Source organism: Vombatus ursinus, unplaced genomic scaffold (genome assembly GCF_900497805.2).
Source record: "Vombatus ursinus unplaced genomic scaffold, bare-nosed wombat genome assembly UNPS02014173.1, whole genome shotgun sequence".
Classification (NCBI taxonomy): Eukaryota; Metazoa; Chordata; class Mammalia; order Diprotodontia; family Vombatidae; genus Vombatus; species Vombatus ursinus.
Window position 1 is genome coordinate 338,843 of NW_020953951.1, and position 24,564 is coordinate 363,406.

Below are 24,564 nucleotides of genomic sequence, written 5' to 3' on the forward strand. Positions count from 1 at the left end.
CTGAACTTCAGCACCACCAGGCTCTACTTCATCTCTGTGATCGTGGTATAGCCCTTCAAACTCTGCATCTTCTCTCAGATTCCGTATTTAAGCATTTTTGCCTCATTCCCCTATTCCCAATGAGTCCTCATGACCTATCAGCCTTTTAGTTTCCCTAGTCCCAGCTGTCCCACTATTGTAGTTTGGGCCTGACTATACGAGAGGTCCTACCACGTAGAAAGGGAAATGCTTTTCACAAAGAGCCACCGTGGCTTCATCACGGACATCTCCTGTTCAACTATGTCAGTTCTTTTTTGTGACATGGTCATTAGGCAAGTAGATCAGAGGAATGCTCTAGATACAGTTTAACCAAACTTGAGCTAAGCTTCTGACAGCCTCATCTTATTTTTATGGATAAGTTAGAGAGATAAAGGCTAAATGATGTTTCATTTAGATGAGTTTGGAATTGAATGACTGACCCCCAAAATAGTTATTAATGGCTTGATGTCAGCTTTGAAGGAGGTCTCTAAAGGGGTGCTCAAGATGAATTTAACAGGACTAAATAAAAAGTCTTTTAATTGAATTTAAGAAATCAACTTCACAGGTATAAAATAGGGGAGAGTATGACTGATATTGAAGAAAGTTGATGTATGTGAGGTTGGGGTAGGGGCATATGAACATGTCTAGTGTTATTCCTACAAATGATGAGACAGGTTGGAGAAACTTTGAGCCAGGTACTGAGCTCCTCCAGAAAGCAACAAAGCTTTGTGCCCCATTATATGGACAGATAGCAGTGAACCTCAGTGAAAGATAATTCTGAGTGATGGCTGTGCCTAGCTTCCTGGGGACAAAGGAAGGGGCAGTTGACTGTGGAAAGGGTAGCCAAGGATATATTTCTGCAAGGAAAAGAATATGGAAAGAGTGTGAAAAGAAGAGTTCTCTGGATGAAGAAAAATCTGTTTGCAATTTGGCAGGGGTTTCAGAGGGCACAATGGAAGGGGAGGAAGTGCCTGTTATATACTAAGCATTGCGCTGAGTGTTTTATAAATATTATCTCCTTTGATGTTCATAACAGCCCTGAGAGGTAGGTGCTGATATTATCCCCATTTGCTTTAGTTGAGGAAACTGAGGCTAGGAGAGCTCAAGTGACTGGTCCAGAGTCACACAGCTAGCTAGTAGGTATCTGAAGTCACACTTAAGCTCAGGTCTCCATGAGAATAGAAATCAGCTTCAGGAAGCCCTGGAGCCCAGCACTTTATCTACTGTACCACCTAGCTGCAATGGAGAGGAAGAGCAGAGGAGAAAAAGTCAAGCAAGTCATTGGATTAAACTGGATTGGTGCAAGAGTGCAAAGAAAAGTAGTAAGAAAAAAAGGAGCCTGAATCCCTGGGGTTAGAGGGGAGGATTTGTTCCCAGTTATTTAGGGACTCACCCTGCTATATTCCATGATGATGGATGCTTGAATTAGTGCACTGTTCCCTCTGTAAACACTGGCGAACTTTCCTGATTCTGGCCAACTGATAGTGTCTCCCTATGCCTACGTTGTCTTTTATTTACTTTGTCCCCAGAGTTGTGCAGTTTTAAGTGAGTAAAACTTTGCTTATATGGATAAGTGTTGTTTTCCCAATAGCATATGAATTTCTTGAGGGCAACGACTGTTTTGTTTTTTGCTTTTGCATGTCCAGTGCCTAGAACACTGACTTGCACATGGTAGATGCTTAATAAATGTTGGCTTGATTATAGTTTATAACCCTTAAAGTACTATGGAAAATGAGTTATAATAAAAATAATTATAAGTAACACAATATATAATTATAACAAAATAACTTTTATTATAACTCATGTTTCTATTATTATATAGCTTATTTTCATAGTTCCTTAAGGTTTTCAGGTACCTTATAATATGAGGTAGGGGTTGCCAGTATTATCAATATTTTTATAAATGAGGAAACTGAGTCTCACAGAAGCTATGTGACTTGTACATGATCACACAAATAGTGTTAAAGTGCATTGTCTTCCAAGTCCAAGTTCTGAGGCAGAGGTCAGGAAAGACTTCAATATCTTAATCTTTAGTATCTCTTTTACTACTTTTATATTCTTGACCAGCCTTCTCACATCTTCGAGTATGTTTTCCTTATTCTATGTGTTTATTTTGTACTCTGTTTTGGAATTCTCTCCAATAATTTCATTCATAGTATTACAGGATTTAGAGTTGGAAAGGACCTTAGAAATGGTGTAGTGAGTCAATTAATAGACATAAATGCCTACTGTGCAAAGCCTTGTGTTAGACATTGGGGGATGATATTTTAGATATCCCCCAACATATTTAGATAGTTTATATAAGATACTATCCCTTAACTCAAGGAGTTTACAGAATAGTAGGAGGATAGGGGACCCACACAAAGCTATGATACATAAAATTTTGTGATTCGTGTTTTACAGATGTGGGGGGGGGAAGTGCTTCATGAGGCCCACGGGGAAAGGCTTTTATCAAGAGGGAAAGCTTTCTTGGGGAGGTGCCATCTTTAAATTGGGCTTTAAAGGATGGGTAGGGATTTAACCAGCAAAAATGGGGAAGGAAAGTACTGCCAGCAAAGGAAACAGCCTGAGCCAGTGCAGGGAGGTGGGAGAGCACAGTATATAGTCAGGGGCCCAAGAACTTTATAGCATGGCTAGAATAAGGAGGGCACAGAAGGTGGTAAAATAAAACAAGAATGGAAAAGCGAGGTTGTACCAGATTTTGGCGGGCTTCAAATACCAGACAAAGGAATTTAGACTTTACTTAGGAGGCAGAGAGGAGTTGCTAAAGATTTTTGAGCAGAGGAATGATATGGTTATCTATATTTCTGTGAATGATTATTCTGGCAATGTGGGAGAGAGATGGAAAGGGAGAATGTGTGAGAGATAAGGACATCTCTTAAAATGAATTTCAATTTGATGGTACTATTTCTGCCCTCCAGCAGTCTGATTCTATTTGGTGTCTTATTTCAGATTGTAAAACTTTTAATAAGAAAGAGGCTACATCAAAGCAAGAAATTACTAAAGAAAGAATGTCACATGAAACAATATGGGAAAAATTTCTAAGTGAAGGTTCCTTGGGATTAAAGTTTATGGAAGTCTGTAGAACTATCATTTACAAGATAAGTCCTGGAGGAAAAATAAGCCATGAACATAAAGACTATAAAAGAAGCTTCCGTCTAAGCTCAAACATTGAACTTCAGGAAGTCACAAAGCAGAGAGACCCCATAAATGTGAAGCATGTGGCAAAAGTTTTGAATATCAGTCAGATATTATCAAACACTTGAGAATTCACACTGGAGAGAAGCCTTATGAATGTAAGGAATGTGGAAAATTCTTTAGCCAGAGCTCAGATGTTACCAAACATCAGTGAATTCATACTGGGGAAAAACCCTATGAATGTAATGATTGTGGGAAAACTTTCATTCGTAGCTCACATGTTGTTAGACATCAAAGAATTCATAATGGAGAGAAGCCCTATCAATGCAGTGAATGTGGAAAAGCTTTTAGCCAGAGCTCAAACCTTATTCAACATCAGAGAATTCATACTGGAGAAAAGCCCTATGAATGTAATCATTGTGGCAGATCTTTTAATCAGTTTTCATTACTTATTGAACATGAGAGAATTCATACTGGAGAGAAACCATATCAGTGTACGGAATGTGGAAAAACATTTAGTCACAGCTCAGATATTATTAAACATCAGAGAATTCATACTGGAGAGAAGCCCTATGTGTGTCATGAGTGTGGAAAAACCTTCAGTCATAGCTCAGGTGTTATTAATCATCAGAGGGTTCATACTGGAGAAAAACCATATGTATGTAACAAATGTGGAAAAGCCTTTAGAGGATGGTCAGGCTTTGTTCAACATCAGAGAACTCACTCTGGAGAAAAGCCTCATAAATGCAGTGATTGTGGAAAAGCTTTTATTCGGAGCACACAACTTATCAAGCACCAGAGAATTCATATTAAAGAGCATATTCCAAAGAATAAACCAGTTACTATAATGAAAAAAGGAAAAGGAGAATCTGAGAGAGTAGAGAATCCAGTTTAAAGCAGCTTTTTGAAAGTTTGTAAGCTCTTGCAGGTCAGGCATTTAGCTTGTATTATAGATATCTAACCCACCATCTCATAAGAGTTGCTAAATAAATGCTTGTTCATTGTTTTGATAACTTGTGTGGGTGTTTCACCCTCACCCACCCCCATGGGCAGATCTGAGGAATACTAAGAGAACATTTGGTGATGTAGATGCCAAAGATGGAGGATATTTGAAGAGGAAGTAAGAGCTGAATGTCAGAGCAGAGGTTGAGATGAATGAGAACTGAGTAAATTAGCACGGCATTATGCCCAGGAGGAAGGATGGAAACAAAATTTATTAAGTGCCTACAATGTGCCGGGCACCATGTGCTAGGCACTTTTATAAATATCATCTCATTTGATCCTCACAATAACCCAGGGAGGGATAATAGTAACATTATTACCACCATTTTACAGTTGAGGAACGACTGTAATGTTCCAGGAAAAACACCAGTTACCAAGGTATCTTAGAGCAATTTTAATCAGTTTTCCATTTATTTACTGGATGCAGAGGTTGTTTCTAGGTTCTCTGGGAGGCAATTTACACAACAGACATAATGTAGTTAGTTTCTTTTCTTGAAATTGTTGGAGGAAGACTGTCATGGTAGCTTTCAATGTAACTAAAGGACAGAGAGCGAGGTCTTATTTTAATGGTGTCATCCCAAATCCACAGAGGTAGATTTTGGCTTGATATAAAGAAAAATTTCCAAACTATTAGAATTTAGGGTTGGGGTTAGAACTGTCCAGGAAACGAATGGTTGCTTACAGAAATATCAAGTTCCCAATCATTGTAGGTTTTTTTCCCCCCCAATTAAGAAGCACTTTTTTTTTTTTTATATGAGGCAATTGGGGTTAAGTGACTTGCCTAGAGTCACACAGCTAGTGAGTGTTATGTGTCAGGTCGGATTTGAACAATGGTCCTCCTGACTCCTGGGCTGGTGCCCTATCCCCTTCGCCACCTAGCTGCCCCATAAGCATTTTTTACCTCCCACTAAGCCTTCCCCACTGAGAAAAAGAGAAATAAAACCTTTATAACAAATTAGCTATGTCTAAAAAATATCACTGTAAGTTTTCAGTAGGAAGCTGGACAGACCCTTGTCAGAGATCTTATTATAGAAGAGATTCTTGCTCAGATAAACATTATAGTAGAGGACCTCTCAGATTCTTCTCACTCGGATTCTGTGATTTTAAAAAATCAGTGGTGGGGTCTTGAAGAAGCAGGAGGAAGCTGTCACTTGGATGTGGTAATGCCTTATCTTCAGAATGAGACATGACTGAACAGCAACCACAATGCCCTATCTTCATCTGTGTGGCAAGTTGTATTTTTTCTTTATTGAAAACATTTGATTTCTTCTGTTTTCACATCAATTTCTGAACAACCTTCCTCCTCCCTTACCCAATGAGGAACAAAGAATTTTTTAAAAGGAAAAAAAAACCAGTTAAGCAAACCTAACCAATACATTGGCAGTGTCTAACAATAAGCACATCATTTCGTACCTGTGGTCCCCCACCTCTGTAAGCTGAGGAAAGATATATTTCCTCATTTCTCTTCTGGAGTAAAGCTTGGTCATTATAATCATACAGCATTCTTTCTGGTTGTTTTTTTCTTTGTAGTTACAGTTTTGTTAATATGTATGTTGTTTTCCTGCTTTTACTTACTTTATAACAGTTCATAACAAGTTTTCTTATGCTTTTCTGAATTCTTCATATTCATAATTTCTTAGGATGCACTAATACTCCATTATGTTCCTTTTACAATGAACATGTTTCCAGTTCTTTGATGCCATAAAATGTGCAGCTATGAATATTTTGAGTGAGAATGTACATGTATATTTATACATGAGTGAAACATGTATTTGTATATGTTTGTATACATACAAACACAGAGATACCTGACTTTAAATTGACTGGAGTAGCAGTAAGATCTCTGCTGCAAAAGGTATGGAAACTTTAGTAACTTTTTTGGGGGCATAATTCCAAATTGTTTTCCAGGTTGTTTGTACCTATTCACAGGTCTATCAACAATGTCTTAATGTACCTGTCTTTCCACAAACCTGCCAACAATGACTTTCCATTTTTTGGACATCTTTGCAAATTTGCTGAGTTTGTGGGGAAGAGTTTTGACTTGCTTTTATTATTAGAGATTTAGCAAAACATTCCTTATGGTTTGCAGTTCTTTGAAGAACTATTTTGTCATATCCTTTGTCTTGAATCCTGGCTCTGGAGACAATGGATTTAGCTCTGATACTACCTGTGATTCTGATAGATTTCACCTGTAAATGCATATGGAACAGGGATTTTTTTTTCTTTGATAGATTCTTTACAACTCAGTCAACGAACATTAAGTGCCTACTATGTGCCAGGCATTGTGCTAAGTGCTTGGAGAAAGGCAAAAAACAAACAATTTCTGCTGTCAAGTAACTCACAGTCTAATGGGGAGAGACAGCATACAAACAACTGTATACAAACATTTCATATATATATATGTATACACACATTTATTAATACATATATATCTGCTTAATTGGGGGTAGTCTTAGAGGGAAGACAAGATTAAACAAGACTAGCTAGGAAAGGCTTCTTGCAGAAGAAAATGAGACTTGAAGTTGAAGGCAGAGATGAGGGAGAGCATTTCAGGCATGAGGGACAGCTAGTGAAAATAGGAGATTATGTTTAGTATGAGGAACAGTAAGGCCAGTGTCACTGGATCAGAGGATGTGGAGGGGAGTAAGGTGTAAGAAGATTGGAAAGGTAGGAAGGGCCCAGATTATGAAGGGCTTTGAAAGCCAAATAGCAGATTGTATGTTTGATCCGGTAGGTTAGAGGGACTCAATGCAGTTTATTAAAGGTGGGGTGGGGTGGTGGTGCAATGTGATATGGTTGGATCTGGATTTGACAGCCAAGTGGAGGATGAATTGGAATGGGAAAAGACTTGAGGATGGAAAACCAACCAGCAGGCTAGTTCGATTTCATTTTCTGAGACTACTTCATATCAAGTTATATTTTTAAAGCTCTTAAATATGCATGATTTATTTAATTCACATTTCTCCAACTTTTTAAGGTTTAGAAACAATTTTCTCATCACAACCCTGTGAGGTAGATCATCTAAGCATTGTTATGCTCATTCTTTGAAACAGAAAATGGGCTAAGAGTTGAAGGGACTGGCCTGTGGTCACACAGTGATAAGTCCTGGGGCCAGGATTCATATGGTCATAGCATTTAGAGCTGAAAGAGATTGTAGAGATCATCTAGTCCAGTGCTTTCACTTAACTGATAAAGAAGCTAGAAAGGAAATGGGCAAATACTGAAAATCTACTAAAAGGTTCATAACAATCTAGAGTAAAAAATAAAAAATCAGTAACATTCTTTACCTTAAAGAAACTCAGATTTTATTGGAGGCAGTGGAGAATTCAACACAAAACACAGGAATAACAGAGTTGGTAGTTGGGGACAAATGAGAGATCCGCAAAGAGCTCATTTTTGAAGGAGGAAGAGGAATACTAGCTAACATTTATTTATATGGTACTTACTATGTGCCAGGCACTTTACAATTATTTCATTTGATCCTTCAAAACAACCCTGTGTCTAAGAGAGGTGCTATTATTATCCCCATTTTACAGATAAAGTAACCGAGGCAAAACAGGTTAAATTACTTCCCTGGTGTCACATAGCTCCTGCCTGAGACTAGATTTGAACTCAGGTCTTCCTGACTCCTGGGACTCAGCCCTCTTTCCACTGCCTTTACCTAATAGGTTAGGGGAAGATTCTATAGAAGAAATGGATTCTGGAGGGAATGCTCTGTAGGCACGGGGAACACGTATTTATGTGTGAAAGCAGGAAATGTCCAGTACTCCCAGAAGCTGTGTGAAGGATAGATTAGGGGAGATGCGACCCTGGGTCACGGTGCTGGTAAGAGTGGAGGGGAGGTGCATGTGGAAGGTGAGATAAGCATCAAAAGGACGTGGACAGGGGTGGGGAGAGGGAAGAATCAAAGAGCGCCCGAGGTGGAAGCCCCACACGAGGGGAGCCTGGCGGCTGAGCTGCTTTCCAGGGAAACACGAGCGCTGATTTGGCCGGGCTGTGCTTGAGACTCTGGCAGCATGGGCAGTGGTCCTCGGGCTTCCAGGACCAATGGGTGGGAGACGGATGACGGACTGTCCAGCAGAGGAGTCCGAGACACAGCGGTCAGCAGCTGCCCCCAAGGGGCGGGGGGACTCTGGCAGCCGACAGGGTCACTGATGAAAAGGCGGAGCCTAACTGTCGGCCCCTGTCCTTCCAACTCGGTCAGCAGAGGGCCCGAGGGGGGAGGGGGCGGCGGCGGCCCGCAGGGCCCTGCCCCTCCACACTCCGCCCTCCTCTCTTTTCCGGCAGTGGACAGAGTGCGGGGCCCGGAGTTCCAACACTCTCCAGCTCAGACCCCGTCCTCAGACGACTCCTTAGCTGTGTGACCCTGGGCGAGTTCCCTTCCCCTCTGCTTGCCTCAGTTTCCTCAATGGTCAAACGGGGATAATAGCTCCTACCTCAGTGAAGACTGAATGACATCATATTTGTAAAGCGCTTAGCAAAGCCTTCTTCCCTCCTTTCCTCCTCTCCTCCCCTCCCCTCCCTCTTTTTCCGGCGGACACCGAGCCCGACGAGCCCTGCTGGGCGCCTAGAGCGTCGCCGGAAGTGCCGAGCGGCGGGGACGAAGGTCGGGCGGGAGCACTTCCTGCTCGGGACGCGGCTCGGGGTGTGTGGGACGTGTGGGACGTGTACATCGTCCGGGCTTGAGGAGACCTAGTGGATCGGCGTGTGTTGCTCAGGGCGAACGGTAAGCACGCGCAGTACAGTCGGCCCCACGCTTTGGGGGTTGCGCGCGCCGCCGAAGCCGCGTGGGGAAAAGACAGAGGGCGCCGTGGCTGGCTCGGGTACCGGGTCGTTGTGCACGTGCGCGTGGTGGCGGGGGTCGGAGTAGGGTGGGTCCTGGCCCAGGCTCGATGCCCAGGGAAGACTGGCTGGACCGCGCGGTCTTTTGTGCGCCTGCGCGTTACAGGCAGCGTGATTTGTCACGTGTCCCTGCGCGTGTGTGTGCGCGATGATCGGGTCGAGAGGTTTGTGCTTGAGGGGCTGTGTCCTGTGTTTTTATCTCCAGCGCCCTAGTTCGGTGCTTGGTACTCAGTAAGCGACTAATAAATGCTTGTTGCCCGACAGCTGTGTTTGGGGGTGTGGGGGGGGTTGCTCTCTCTAGAAACATCAGAGACTAATGATAGTTAACTTGTAACACTTGACGGTGTAAGGACCCAGGGACCCCTTTGCTCCCCGGCCCCCCTTCTGTCCGTGCTGCTATGGCCATCTTCCTAAAGGGCCTTCAGTAGTTTCTCATTTCCTAGAAGATAAAGACTACACGCTTAGGGCTGGCATTCAAGGCCTCCACTGGCGTCGTGGTGGTGGGGTTGGTGACTGGGCTGTAGTAGAAAAAGGCCAGCATCTGGCCTCAGGGAGCCTATGTGTTCCAGGCTTACTGCTTGTGTGACTTTGGGCAGGCCTCAGTTTTCCTGTCGTATGAGGAGGTCTCATAAATGTCATTATAAATGGCTTCCAAAGCCTCTTCTGGCTCTAAGACCTATGAGGTGGTAGGGAGCTACAGAAGAAGCTCACAACTGCATGTCCTGGAGACATCTCAGACATAATTAATTCCAAGCAGAGTTATTCCTCCCACCACCCCATATCCGAAAGTAATGCTTTAAAATGCATAAATAAAATATATGGAGTTACCAATGAAACCTAGTTTTATTGAAGTAGTCATCAAAGTGTTTTAAAGAACAAACTCACTGAGGCCATTAAAAACTCCTAATGTCCTGAGCGTCAGAGGCAGGCCTGTGTCTAGATCTTCCTGTCTCCAGGGCTGGCCCTTTAGCCACTAGACTGGGCCCTCACTAGGCCACACTGCCTTCCTTATTTATCAGTATATGATGATACATTAGAGAGGCTGAAAACAAAATGGTGCTTGATTCAGTTCATATGTGACTGGGGGATCAGGAAAGATTTTATGGAAGAAGTGACATTTGAATTGACCTTTAAAGAATGGTTGGGAATTAAGTAGATAAAGGGAGGTCAGTGAAGGTTTTTCTAGACATAGAGGTAGGATAGGAATAGGACCTGGACCTGGGATTTCATTTATAGAGATCTTCCAGTTGAGGGAGCCTTTTCTACTGATGCAGGTTGGTACCTTCCCTGCAACATATGGCCTTAGAGTGTTCCCTAGAGCATGGAAAGCTAAGTGACTTGCTCATGGTCACAACCAGTCCGTGATAAAGAGAGGACATGAGCCCTGGTACTCTTGGCTTCAGAACCAGCTCTCTCCTCTGCCATAGGAAACCTGCATGGATAAAATGAAGATGATAATAGCACTAATCTCACTGCAGTATTGTGAGGACCATATGAAATAACATGTAAAGGGCTTTACAAACCTTGCTATGTAAATGCCAGCTATTTTCAAGGCAAGAAAATGTAAGGTTTGTAATGGAGATGGTAAGCAGTTCAGTTTTGCCAGGATATAGATTCCATGTAGGGGAATAATAAGAGACAGACTGGAATGGTAAGATGGCTTCAGTCTGGGGAGACCTTGAATGCTGGGTGAAGGAGTTTGCACATTACTTAGTCGGTAACAGAGAGACTTTGAAGGGTTTGTGAGCAGATCTTTTGGTTGTATCATGGATGGTTGGGGTGGAGAGGATCAGAATATAGTGAAGGTAGAAATAATTGTACCCGTTATTGTAGTCCAGACAGGTGGTAATGAAGTCCCATACTAAGGAATAAAGAGGAAGGAATGGACATGAGGGATGTTGGAAGAGGTGGAGTTGTGGGACTTGTTAACTGGCTATAAGAGTATGAGAGTTTAGAGAAAAGTCAAAGAATTTCTAATAGCCTTACAGTCTTATCCCTGCTACCTTCAGCCAACTCCCCTTAGATACACACTGAACTGTGGGTTTTCTGAGAGTAGAGATTGGTTCTTGTTCATTTTTACCTTCTTTATGCAGAGAAATTCAACTGGATAAACATTTTTTAAGCCCCATCTCTGTGTCTCACATTTCTTCTTGGATGTCCCACCAGGATTTCAAACTCAGCATGTCTAAAATGGAATTTATTCTCTCTCTCTCCCTCCCGGACACATACGTGGCAAAACTGGTCCTTCTTTAAACTTTCCAGGTTCTTATGAGGGCAGCACCATTCTTTCAATCACCCAGGTTCTTAACTTCAGAATCAGTGGTGTAAGACTCAAATAGAAATGGGGGCCCCTAACCTGTACATAAAGATTCCGGTGGGCCACATATCAACTGAGAAAACAATATGTTAATAGTATCTGTGTTTTATTGTATTATTAGGTATTTTGTTAAATATTTCCCAATTACATTAGACTCTGGTTCAGGCCATACTCAGGAGCATTGTGAGCTGTGTGTTTGACACCTCTGCTCAAGGTCATCCTTCTGTCCATCAGCTCTGCTCAAGGTCATCCCTCCATCAGCTCTCTCCCTTATCTTCCATAGACTATTTCCGATCCCAAGAGAGTTCTCCTAACAAGTAAAAAATTAAACAAAACTAACAATACAGTGACCTAATATGAAAGTGTATGCAACATTCCACATCAGTAGTAAGTACCCCCACCATATCTGTTTTTTAAATAAACAACTTTATTTCCTTCCCCACCTTTACCCCATTAGAAAAAAAAAAAAGAAAGAAAACAGATTCCTTCTAACAAATATACATAGTCAAGCCAAAAAAAAAAAAATCCCTCCTTGGCTTATATGCAAAAATACATGTGTCACTAGGGGCAACCGGGTGGTGCAGTGGATTGAGCACTGGCCCTGGAGACAGAAGGACCTGAGTTCAAATGTGACCTCAGACGCTTGACACTTAGTAGCTGTGTGACCCTGGACAAGTCACTTAACCCTGATTGCCTCACCAAAAAGCAAAAAAACAAAAAAAAGAACCATACGTGTCTCTTTCTCTTCCCTCCATTTGTCCTCTCTCTGTCAGGGGGGCGATAGTGTGTTTCATCATTATCATCCTTCTCTGGGATCATGGATGCTCATTGCATTGGTCAGTTTTCTTGAAACTTTCAGAGTTGTTTGTCTTTATGGTATTTTGACTGTAAAAGTCGTTCTCCTGGTCCTGCTCCTTTTATTTTTCATCATTTTATAAAAGTTTTTAAAACTGTTCATTTTGATAATATCGATGTTATAGTATAAATTGTATAAATTGTTCTGGTTCTGATTACTCATCATCTATTCATTAGTATTTCATCATATTCATATACCCTCATTTATTGAGCAATTCTTCATTTGATGGACATCCCTTTAGTTTCCAGGTTTTTTGGTCATAACAAAAAGATGCTATAAATATTTTTGTACATATAGGATTTTTTTCTATTTCTTTGATATCTTTGGGTATAGGCCTAGCAGTGGTATAGGGTCCAAGGGCATGAACTATTTAGTAACTTTTTGTGTAGAATTCCAAATTGTTTTTCAGTATGGTGGTACTCATTCACAGGTCCATCAACAGGGCATTAATATTCCTGTTCGCCCACAGCCCCACCACGTGTAACTGAAGGCCATTCTAGTTTTAATGCTCCATGATTATATATACCTTTCACAGTGTACCCAACACCTGCATCCTCAGATTGAAAATCTCAATCTTGAGTTGAATCCCTAATGGCCTCCTAATTTCACTTTCTCATCTCTTGGAACTTCCTCTTGGCGACTTCTAACACCTTCTCTATCTCCTTCGTTGTGAATTGTGAGTCATATTATTTTGTTTTACTATATAAAAAATGACCCATGATTTTGTTCACTTTCCTTAAGAGTTTGATGACTTGTTTTAGAAGAACTGTGTTCTCTTGGTTGTTTTGAGTGTTTGGAGTGTCAGCATTTTCTGTGGGATCTGTCTCTATGCATGTGCTATGGAATTACAGGTTCATGTTACTAATGTGGACAGCAGGACCGACTAGTAAGTACATTGCAGTAGTCTCTAATGCCTTCTATATGTAGGGTCCTTTTTTGGGCTACATTGAAGAAAAGATTATAGTTCCCACCTTGGGAGAGGTATCTGGATTCTCAAAGATTTTCTTCCCTACCATGATGAAGCATTGCAGAATATGACATGGTGTAGTGGAAAGACATGAAGTCAGAGGACCTGGGTTTGAATATTGATGCTGCTCCTTATTTTGTGACTTTCAGCAAGTCACCTTCTCTGGGCCTCAGTTTCCTTATTTATAAAATGAGAAGTTTAGACCAGATGAACTCTGAAGTGTTTTTTGAGCTCTATTTGATCCTATGATTCTTCAGGAACTCACAGTTTATCAGGAGAGTTAATACACATAGGCTTCTTTTTAAAAAAAAAATATTGATATCCTTTGTTTTTATATCACCTTTGTTTCCTAATATATCACTTTCCTTCCCCTACCCATTGATCCATCCTTTGTAACAAAGAGGGAAAAAGAGGAAAGAGGAAACAAACCAGATCATCAAAACTAATCAACACCTCAACTGAGACTGACAAGCAAATTCATATACACATTTCAAATGTTTTGTCATTTCAGTAGATTCGTTATTTCACTGGTATGGGTACTCCCAAGAGCTGAGTCAGATTGAAGACCTTCCATTCCTTAGCAGATGGTTTCTATAGCTAACATGTTTATCACCTGGCAGCCATTTTTCTGTTGATGATCCCGTTTAGATAGTGCTAGGTTGGTCCTCAGACAACAGAGACATTCTGTCCCTGGAACCACACATGAAACCCCTCCATCTTGGTTATACTTGTCAGAGCCACACTTCACTGGCATAGCCTTCAAGAGTTTCTACTCACATCTACAAAATGAAGAGGACTTTAAAGAGTGCTTTCTAATAGAAAAGAAGGGTCATAATGAAGGCCCGTGGGGTAGTAGCATTGCTTAAAAGAAGAGTACAGGGTGTTCCCAAAGTCTTAGTGCAGGAGCATCACTAAGACTTTTGGGAATAACCTATATCGTCCCATATGGATTGATCCACTAAGCACATGGTAACCAGTCAACATATATTCGTGGTAGAGAATCAAAATAAATGAATGATAAATAGGTATCTCATATTCCTGTATCACTCATTGTTGGCTGATGTCATAAGTGGGTCCATAAACAGTCTAAGACCTTGTGTACATTAGTTAATATATGCCTTAAAGCCATCTTTTGTTCTGGTAGCTTTTATTGGACATTCTTCTGTGGAAATATGTGGTTTACGGGGTTCCTGAACTTAAGAAATTTTTTACTTTTGCGGTAGAATTCTCATAGAGGGACAAAAAGAAAGGAAACATTCCCAGCCTTCAAGGAGCTTAGCAGATTATACCCAGCAACTCTGAGTCACACAGATATTTCATTAAAAATTACTTTTTTAAATAGGTGGCATTTAAACTTTACATTTCTTGTTTCAGATTGTGAGAAAGATACTGAGAATGTAGAAGTGACTTCCAAATAAGATATTGCTGCTGAAGTAGAATCCATGGAGCAATATGGGAAAGACTCTTGTGTCATGTTCCCTAGAGAATGGGTTTGGAGGAGACTGTAAAAATGATGATTTAGAAAGTCAGAAAGGTTTCCAACCTGTGGTTGTTATTCAGGCCCAGAGCATAATGAAACTGGGACAAGTTTCAGTCTATGTTCAAACCTTATATGTTAAGAAAGGTCTAGAGAAGAGAAATCCCTTGAATAAGGCCAGAGTTTCAAATACCATTCCGAAGTTGATAAATGACAGAAAATTTACATTGGCAAGAATGAAATGAATGTGGGATACCTTCAAGCATAGCTCTAATGCTATTATATATCATAGTATTCATTCTGGAAAAAAAAACAACCTATGAATGCAGTCAATGTGGGAAACCTTTTAGTCAGCGTTCAGATTTTAAACATGAAAGCATACTGGAGAGAGACCTTATGAATGTAATGAATGTGGGAGAGCATTTAGTCGAAAATCAGATGTTGTTAACCATTAGAGAATTCACACTGGAGACAAACCCTCTAAATGTGGGAAATGTGGGAAAGCCTTCATTCACAACTCACACTTTACCCAACACTTGAGATTTCATAATGTATTAAAACCCTTTGGATGTAAGGATTGTGGGCAAGCCTTTAGCCAGAGCTCAAACCTTGTTCAGCATCAGAGAATTCACACAGGAGAAAAACCCTATGAATGTGGTAAATGTGGGAAAGCCATCAGGGCAGTGTCAGACTTAATTTTTTTTTTAACTCACAGAATTAACACTTGGCAGAAACCATTTTGAATGCACAGAATGTGGGAAAGCCTTCAGATTGAGTTCTCGTCTCATTCCACACCAGAGAATTCACACCAGAGAGTAATCCTGTTAACTTCATGAGAACGGGGAAATAAAAATCTCTGTGGGACAGAAGCTACTCTGAGGGCAAGATCCCCCTTCCCCTCCCATCAGGCTGCCATCATATGCAGAGTATTGACTTTCCTACCTACCCCCATCCTGTGTAGCATTTGGCCAATACATGTGCCTAGAGGTAAATAGTCAATTCTTGGTTTGTTTGTTGTTGTTGTTTGTTTTTTGTTTTTTTTTTTTAATGGGTAGTTGTGTTCAAGCTTTTAGGGACTGAGCCTCCTTTACTCAGACCAGGGAGATCAGGAAAGACGAACATCATAGAAGCCAGAGAGTTTGAGAGGATATTTGATAGTTCAAATGATGCAGAAATATCGAGAAAGATGAAAGTAAGGTTCTGGAGACTTCTGATACAGGCATCTGAAAGAAGAAAGGGAAAGGGTCCAGAAGATGTTACCAGAGATTCAGCTGTTACTTATCTTGTGATCAGTCAAACTTTCCAGTGTTTTCTGTGTCCAAGCCCTTGGGCAGTTCCCACTTTAGTTTGGCAGAGCAGAAAGAATATGGAAATGGAAGTTAGAGACCTGGGTTCAAATCTTGACTCTGGGCAAGTCATTCATCGTTTCTGGACCAGCCTCCTCGCCTATAAAATGAAGCTATATCCCTATACAAGCCCATCCTATTTTGCAGAAAGCTGAAACCCACTTATTCTTTATTGAAGTGCTAGTTACATTTGGAACTCCCTGTCCTGTTGGATGTAATTATGATACATAGCCGTCCTGCTTTTACCTTGTAGTTCTCTTGAAGTACCAAGACTGAGTTTTCTTTTATTACAAATCCATTCCCAGTAGAGTAGCTCAACCCCAGATGCCAGAACATCGAATAACAAATCATAGTCTAGAACCCAGTGGGACTGCTTCCTAATTGCTGCATTTTAGGAGTACCTTAATATTCCTTAAGGTATTTTTAGGGTAGATTAGGAAACCCAGAGAACGCCTTATTTCTACTTGGAAAATATCTCCCTTAGAGATCCCAGAAAGTCTGGCTTCAAGGGTCCTTAAAAACAATGTGCTGTAGCTCCCTTATAAAATTTGGAGTACTGAAACCCAGAGGACACCAGTCTAGATTCAGAAGGGACTTCAGACACCATCTAGTACAACTTCTTCATTTTACATATAAGGAAACTGAAGGCTTTGGAAGTTAAATGGCTTGCCCAAGGTCTGTCAGTCAACTAGCATTTATTAAGCACCTACTATATGCCACTATGCTAAGTGCTGGGGATACAAAAGGGCAAAAGACAATTCCTGCCCTGGAGGAGCTCACAATCTCAGGGAGAAGGCAACAGGCAAACAAATATGTACCAAAAAGGTAAATACAGGATAGAAAATAATTAACAGGAGGGAGATTCTAGAATTAAGAGGGTTTAGGAGTGACTTCCTAGAGAAGATAGGATTTTACTTGGGACTTTATAACCAGAGATAATTACCAGAGCCTGGAGTGCATTGTTTGCGGAAAAGCAAGGAGGATTGAAGAGTACATCAGAGTTAAATGTAAGACTGAAAGATGGAGGGAATAGGGAGCCACTGGAGTTTACTGAGTAGGGGGTGACATAGGCAGACCTGTGCTTTAGTAAAATCACTTAGGAGGATGAATTGGAGTGGGGAGAGACTTGTGGCAGACCAACCATCAGGCTATTGCAGTAGCCCAAGTGTGAGGTGATGAAGACCTATACCAGAGTGGTGGCAGTATCAGAGGAGAGAAGGGTGTGTATTTGGGAGGTGTTAGAAAGAGAAATCAGCAGGCTTTGGCAACAGATTGAATATAGGAGGTGAGATGGGAGTCAAGGATGACCCTTAGGTTGCAGGCCTGGAACCCTGGAAAGAAGGCATTGTTTTTGACAGTAATAGGGAAGTTTAAAAGAGAGAAGGATTTAGCGGGAAGGAAATGAGTTCAGTTCTGGACATGTTGAGTTTAAGGGGTCTACTGGACATTCAGGGTGAGATGCAACTAAGGCAGTTGGAGATATGAGACTAGAGGCAGCAGACATGGTAGTGTAGAATAGGTAGTTTTGAGAACGATCAGCATGTGATGACGATTAAATCCATGGGAGGTGGTGAGATCACCACATGAAGTATAGAGGAAGAAGAGAAGAGGGCCCAGGACAGAAACTTGCAGGACACTCATGATTAGAAAGCATGATCTAGTAAGGGAGACAGAGAAGAAGTGGTCTGCTAGGTAAGACAAGAACCAGGAGAGAGAGTAGTGTTCCAGAAACCTAGAGAGAAGAGCATGTCAATAAGAGGAGGGTGATCTAATAGTGTCAAAAGCTACAGAAAGGTAGAAAATGGGGATTGAGAAAAGGCCATTGGATTTGGCAGTTAGATCATTGGTAACTTTGGAGAGAGCTGTTTCAGTGAAGGTGGCTGCATTTGTGGATGATGACAAGATCAAGGGTATGACCTTCTGTGTGTGGCTGAGGTGGGCTGGAGGAGTAGGTCCAGGGAAGTAAGTAGGTTGAGGAACTGAGTGGTTAGGGTATTTGAGGGAGAGTCAGTATGTATGTTGAAGTCTTCTAGTATGAGTATCAGGAGTTGAGGAGGAGAGAAGAACTGGTGCAGGAACTGAACTCTTTGAGAAAGGAGTAACCTGGAGATCTGTAGACTTTAGCTACCAGAATTTTGATTGGGTGGAAGATGTAGATTGTATGCCGCCCAGAGGAGGAGAAGTTACGGAGTGGTAGAGGTGGGGGAGAACCCGGAAATGGCAGTGAGGGCCAAAGAGAATTCCAACTCCCTTGTCTCAGTCGGTGAGCTGAGGGGAGTTAGTGAAGGTGGAAAAGGGTGTCCAGGGAGGCAACAGCATCAGTCAGTTAACATTTATTAAGTGCCTACAGTGCTCACCTCTATTTGGAGATCTGTGGCCTTGTCTTCCTTGACTACAATGGATTCCATTTTAATAATAATAATACTGCCTTCATTTGTATAGTGCTTTGCGTGGTATAGTGGGGAGAATGCTATGCTTCAAACAAAGAAACATAGGTTCAAGTCCCAGCTCTGATGCCAGATGAGTGGCCATGGACAAGTCACAATATATTTTAAAATTTGTATTGTTATCTTTGGTTATTTTACTATCACCTTTTCTTCCAAATTTCTCCCTCCTCTGTCTCCTACCCAAGGGGATTTCCCTTGTAACAATGAAAGGGAGAGGAAAAATTATTTTAGCAAAGTAATTCACTTCATTTGAGTCTGACAACATATTCCAAGCCGTAGTCCCCCTTCTGCAAAGAAGGGAGGGAGAGAAGTACATTTTTGTATCTTTTTGTTAACTTGCAGAATATTCACTTCTTTTTTTTGTTCTCTCCATTTACATTGTTGTGTATTTTTTTTATCTTTATTTGGCTTGCTTTACTAAGGTAAATTACTCTTTATGCCTTATCTATAAATAGGAATAATGATATTTGCTCTGTCTACATAGGAAAGTGCTTTGTAAATGTAAAAATGATATGTAAATGTGAATTATTATCTTCATCATCATCTTATCCAGTGGCCTTTGTCAAGCCTTTTTTTTCTCCTCAGAAATCAGGTGCCATTTGTGGGTAATTTTGTTTGTTTGTTTGTTTATTTCAGACCGTAGGACCAGAACTGAGAAGAGTGGATTCCAAATCATGGCAGTTCCTGAAAAAGAATCATATCCAGTGATGTCCAGATTCCTAAAAGATATCCCACAGGGATTGGAATGTCATAAATCTTGCAAAAGTGAGGAAGATGTCGAGATACAGCAGAATTCCTTGATTGGAACAGTTTTTGACAAGAAAACTGCCAAAAGGGAGGAAGACTTCAGTGCCAGCCCAAATCTTGGTCCACATCATCCGAGTAGTACAGGACGACCTCATAAATGTAATACATGTAACAGAAGCTTCAAATGTTACTCAGATGTTGTTAAACATCAGAGATTTCATACTGTAGAAAAACCCTATGAATGTGGGGAATGTGGGAAAACCTTCAGCCAGAGCTCAGATGTTATTAAACATCATAGAATTCATTCTGGAGAGAAACCTTATGAATGTAGTGACTGTGGGAAGACTTTTATTCACAGCTCACATGTAGTTAGACATCAGAGAATTCATAGTGGAGAGAAACCCTATAAGTGCAATGAATGTGGCAAAGCCTTCAGCCAGGGTTCGAATCTTATACGTCATAAGAGAATTCATACTGGAGAGAAACCCTATGAATGTAATGAATGTGGCAAAGCTTTTAATCAATTTTCATTACTTATTGAACATGAGAGAATTCACACCGGAGAAAAACCATATGAATGTAAAGAATGTGGTAAAACGTTTAGTCGATGTTCAGGTTTTATAACTCATCAAAGAATTCATACTGGTGAGAAACCTTATGAATGCAGTGAATGTGGGAAAACTTTCAGTCGAAGCTCAGATATTATTAATCATCAGAGAATTCATACTGGAGAGAAGCCCTATGTATGTAAAGAATGTGGAAAAGCCTTCCGAGGCTGGTCTAGCTTTATTCAGCACCAGAAAATTCATACAGGGGAAAAGCCCTATGAATGCAGTGAATGTGGGAAAACCTTTATCCGGAGGAGCCAGCTTACCAAACATCAGAGAATTCACACCAGAGATACCCCTTTTAATAACCCTCCCTATTTATTAAATAGGGAAGAAAGCGAGCTTTGTATAATAGATTATCCACTTTAGAGAAATCTCTAAAATATTAGAAGTTGCCAGAGAGCAGGTACTTTGTAATTTTGTGTAATTCCTGTTGCACTGTTCCTGGCTTAGCACTCCAAATAAAGTGCTAGTATTTTTTTCATCAAGAACTGTTTGTAGGTTAATTGTTTTGAAATATGTCGCTATTTCCTCATTACTTGGCACTCTCATATCTAAGAAGAACTTGGAGTATATGGTGATATGGATGTCTAGGGAGGAAAATTTTTCAAGAAGAAAGGGATGTTGTTTTTTGGACATTATGAGGAGCACTCCAAGTATTGAGAAGGATAAGAACTAGGGGAAGTCATTAATGAATCAAGTAGTCTTAATCAGGGCTCTTATTAACCACAACTCAGGAACTCTGGAAAGCAAAACAAAGAAAAACAAGATTGGAGTGAATGATAGTTTGAGAATCCAATCTAAAATGTTAGAACCTGAAGGACTCTTAGAGATTGAGTCCAATTCCCTCATTTTGCAGATGGGAAACTACTTCCTGCTCTCCTCCTCCCCATTCTTGCTCTTCAGAAGCAGATAAGGGTTCCTTGGTGAAGGAGCTCATAATGAACTGAATGTGCTTGATGAATCTAAGTGGTCCAGTTTGAGAGTTTTTGGATTTCAGGAACCAACTGACCATTTTTACCTCATCCCAAGAGGTAGCAGCTTCTCGGTTCAGTGGACGTCAACAGCTAAGGAACTGGTGGAATGTCAAGGTTTCCTGTAGAAACACATGGTAGGATCAGATGTACTTGCCCCTGGGTCTGAGAAATTCACAGGCAATATTTCTGAAGTCCAACCTCCTTTGTGGAGGGAGGATCTAAATTTTCCAGCCAGTGTGATTATAGAAACTAGGTTTTTGGTAGAGAGGGGAGAATTATGGGTCAGTGCCAGCTTTGGAGGCTGCCTCCAGAGGAACCCCAAGTTCAAGAGTTTGGTGATCTGACATTCTAGGGGTAGCAGGGGATTTTCTGAGTGTTGTACTTCTTGTGGATAGAAGAGGATTACCCATATAATGAGGAGTAGGGAGAGACTTAAAACCACAATAAAGAGGAACCGAAGACCTGAATTTTGTTACCTGCTATTACTGTGAATAGTTAGGACAGTAGCAGTTCAGTGAGTGTGTTTGCCTTCCAAGGGAGAAATCTAAACATTGTTCCTACAAATCTGAGGAATACTGCGTAAGGTGAGGGAAAAGAGGGATTCCACCAGAATGTCAGGGTATTGTCAAGTTTGCGGATTTCTAAGGGGAGCTTAGAGGTATCTGAGCTCTTTAAGTATTATCTGTATCTGTTTGTGGGCTCCTGAGACCTTTGTAACACCTGTGTTTCAGATAAAGTAAAAGCTGTCTTTTACCCAGTATCCGTTTTATTTCCTTTAGTGCTTGTAGACCTTGGGACCTTATTGCTCACATTTGGGGAAACCCAGACTTAAACATATTTAGAGATTTCCTAGAGTAAATCCTGTGGGGGCCATAACGAACCAAAGAAAATACTACCTCCTCCCTGCCCTCTTTTTTGAAGAGTCTAAACTATGAGTTAAAATATAAGGAAGGAAATAACATTAAAAGGCCGCTGAGCAATGATCATTCTTCATTCTGGAAGACAAGTAATGTACCATAATTTCTTTCTCTAGGTGGAGGGAAGCTTTATAGGTGGGTGATACTGCATTGTCTGTCAGACCCAGGAACTATTTCAGTAGATTATGCCACTTTCCTTTGTTACAAGGGAGGTTTTAATGGAAGTAGGGAGGTTGAAATGGGAGTATGAATGAGTAAAGCATTTATTAAGTGCTTACTATATGCAAAACACTTAGGAGAACGTCGAGACAAAAGGAGAGTCAACACATGTGGAAGGTTTCAGCTGCAAGTCAAATGGGAAAATCCCTTGGGCCTTATGGTGTACCCAATAGGAATAATCATAAATGACTAGTATAAAAAGCAAGTTATGGATTAAATTTTAAAATGAGGGGAAAGGAAGTGTGATCAAGACAATTCTCTAATTAATTTGAGCTTATGGGGAGAAGGGTGTTTTTTTTTTAATCCTCTTTTTAAAAAGTTTTATTTTTACGTCTTTTCTTTTGAATATAACCTCTCCCCTTCTCATTTCAGAAAAAAGTGTAAAAGAGTTCTCAAAACAATTGCAAATTAACAAACATGTGAGATTGCACCCAAATCAATAATAAGAGAAATGCAAGTCAGAACAACGGTGAGGATTCTTACACTTAGCAAACTGGTGAAGACTACGAGATGTTAGAACTATTAAATGGTCCAATTGGTTGTAGAAAGCAGTTTGGAATTATGTTAACAAAGTGACTAAAATGTTTATACCCTTTGAACCAGAGACCCCTTTGTTAGCACCTACTATGTGCTGGGCACTGTGCTAAGCACTTTACAAATGTTATCTCATTTGATCCTCACAACAATCCTGTGGTAGGTACTGTTACTATCTGAATTTTACAATTGAGGAAACTGAGGCAAACAGGATAAGTGACTTGCCCAAGATCACAAAGCTAGGAAGTGTCTGAGGCTGGATTTTGAACTCAGATCTTCCTGCTTCCAGGTCCAGCTCTCTATCCACTCCAGCACCTGATTATGAAGGGCTTGAAAAGCCAGACAGAGGGTGTCATATTTGATCCTAGAGGCACTGTAGTTGATTGAATAGAGGGATGTCATGGTCATACTTGTCACTTTGACAGCTGAATGGAGTGAAGAGACTTGAAGCACAGAGCCCAACCAGAAGGTTATTGCAGTAGTCCAGGCATGAGGTGATGTGGGCCTGCACCTGGGTAGTATTCATGTTAGGGAAGAGAAGAGGGCCTGTGAGAAGTGTCAGAGGTACAACTGACAGGTCTTGGTAACTGATTATGTATGGAGATAGAGCATAGAGTCAAGGATGACACCCAAGTTCAAGCTGAGTGACTGGGACAATGATGTTACCTTCAGCAGTAACAGGCAAGTTAGGAAGAGAGAAGGGTTAGGAGGGGGCAGGGAAATGAGTTCTGTTTTGAGCATGTTGAGTTAAAGATGTCTGAAGCATCTAGGTTAAGGTGTCCAGCTGGCAGTTGGAGATGCAAGACTGGAGGTCAGGAGGGAGGTAAGGCTAGACCAATTTGAGAGTCATCTGCAGAGAGATGAGAATTAAATCCATGTGCGCTGATAAAAATCATCAAGTGACAAAGGGTAAAGAGGGAAGAGCAGAAGGCCCAGGATAGTCTTGTGGGACACCAAGTTAATGGTCGTGACCTCGATAAAGATCTAACAAAGTAGATTAAAAAGGAGCAGTCAGTCATGGGGAGAACAATGAGAGAGCCGTGTCACAGAAACCTGGAGAAGAGGGTGAATGAAAGTGAGTTATCAGAGGCTGCAGAGAGCTGAAGAAAGAGGAAGATCAAGAAAAGACCATTAGATTTGGTGATTAAGAGGCCATTAATAACTGGAGAGAGACCTTTCCGTTGAAAGGTAAGGTGGCAGCCAGATTACAGAGTTTAAATGACAGGAAAGTGGAGGCATCCATTGTAGACTTCTCAAGGAGTTTGAGAAAAACAGAGAAGGATCCCATATACACCAAAATATTCATAGCAGCATTTTTTGTAGAAGCAAAGAGCTGGAAATAATGTCGAGGCGTATCAGTTGAAGAATGCCTAAATAAACTGGTACCCAAATGTATTGGAAAGAAACAATGAAAATGGAGACTTCTGAGATGTATGGGAAGATAAAAGAGGATACACATGAAGTTAAGCTTAATCAGGGAAACAACATATACAATGCATAAGACAGTGTAAACAGAATGACAAAAACAAAACTAAACACTATAATTATGATGGTTAATTTTGTTCCTGAAGAGATGGAAATGTGTACCTCCATCGTATCTTTTCAGAGATGGGGGAATGAGTGAGAAGAGTGCATTTATGTGAGACTATTGATATGTTGGCTAGTTTCACAGAATTGCTTTTTTCTCCTTTTTAAAAAGCTTTGTTGCAAGACATGGCTCTGGGGGGTGGGGGGTGGGGGAGAAAGGGGAGGAATTTATCTGTAAATGAAGGAGATGTAAAAACCAAAGCAATTTGGCCAAACCAGTACATCAATGGAGTCTGGTGTTCTGCACCTGCAGTTCCCCACTTCTTCAGAGGAAGAAAGGAGTACATTTTCTTTTAAAAAACAATTATTAAATTTGACTATCATTTTATAGGAATAATCTCATCTTTGGGGTCAACCTTGGTGGTTGTAATTACACAACATTCCATTTCTTTTTAGTTGTTGTATATATTGTTTCTATAAGTCTTCCCATTCTTTCAGTTCTTCATAGTCATTTCTTATAGCTCAGTAATAGTCCCGTACTGCCGTTTTTTTTAAACCATCCCTCCATTAATAGGTATCTTTTATCTCTAAATGCTACCATTTTCTATGGAGGGTGTGACTGTGT

General features: G+C 40.8%; 1 protein-coding gene across 1 annotated transcript; it reads left to right on the plus strand.

The window, feature by feature from the left end:
• The first annotated feature begins 8,675 nt into the window (after window positions 1-8,675).
• On the plus strand, window positions 8,676-21,502 carry LOC114041406 (zinc finger protein 3 homolog). Its single transcript, XM_027859829.1, has 2 exons — window positions 8,676-8,884; window positions 19,047-21,502. The coding sequence occupies exon 2, from the start codon at window positions 19,085-19,087 to the stop codon at window positions 20,132-20,134; it is 1,050 nt and encodes a 349-aa protein (XP_027715630.1). The 5' UTR covers window positions 8,676-8,884; window positions 19,047-19,084; the 3' UTR covers window positions 20,135-21,502.
• Window positions 21,503-24,564: the final 3,062 nt, after the last annotated feature.

Excerpts from the sequence above, each read along its gene's own strand:
- LOC114041406 (XM_027859829.1), top strand. The coding sequence starts at position 19,085 with ATGGCAGTTCCTGAAAAAGAATCATATCCAGTGATGTCCAGATTCCTA.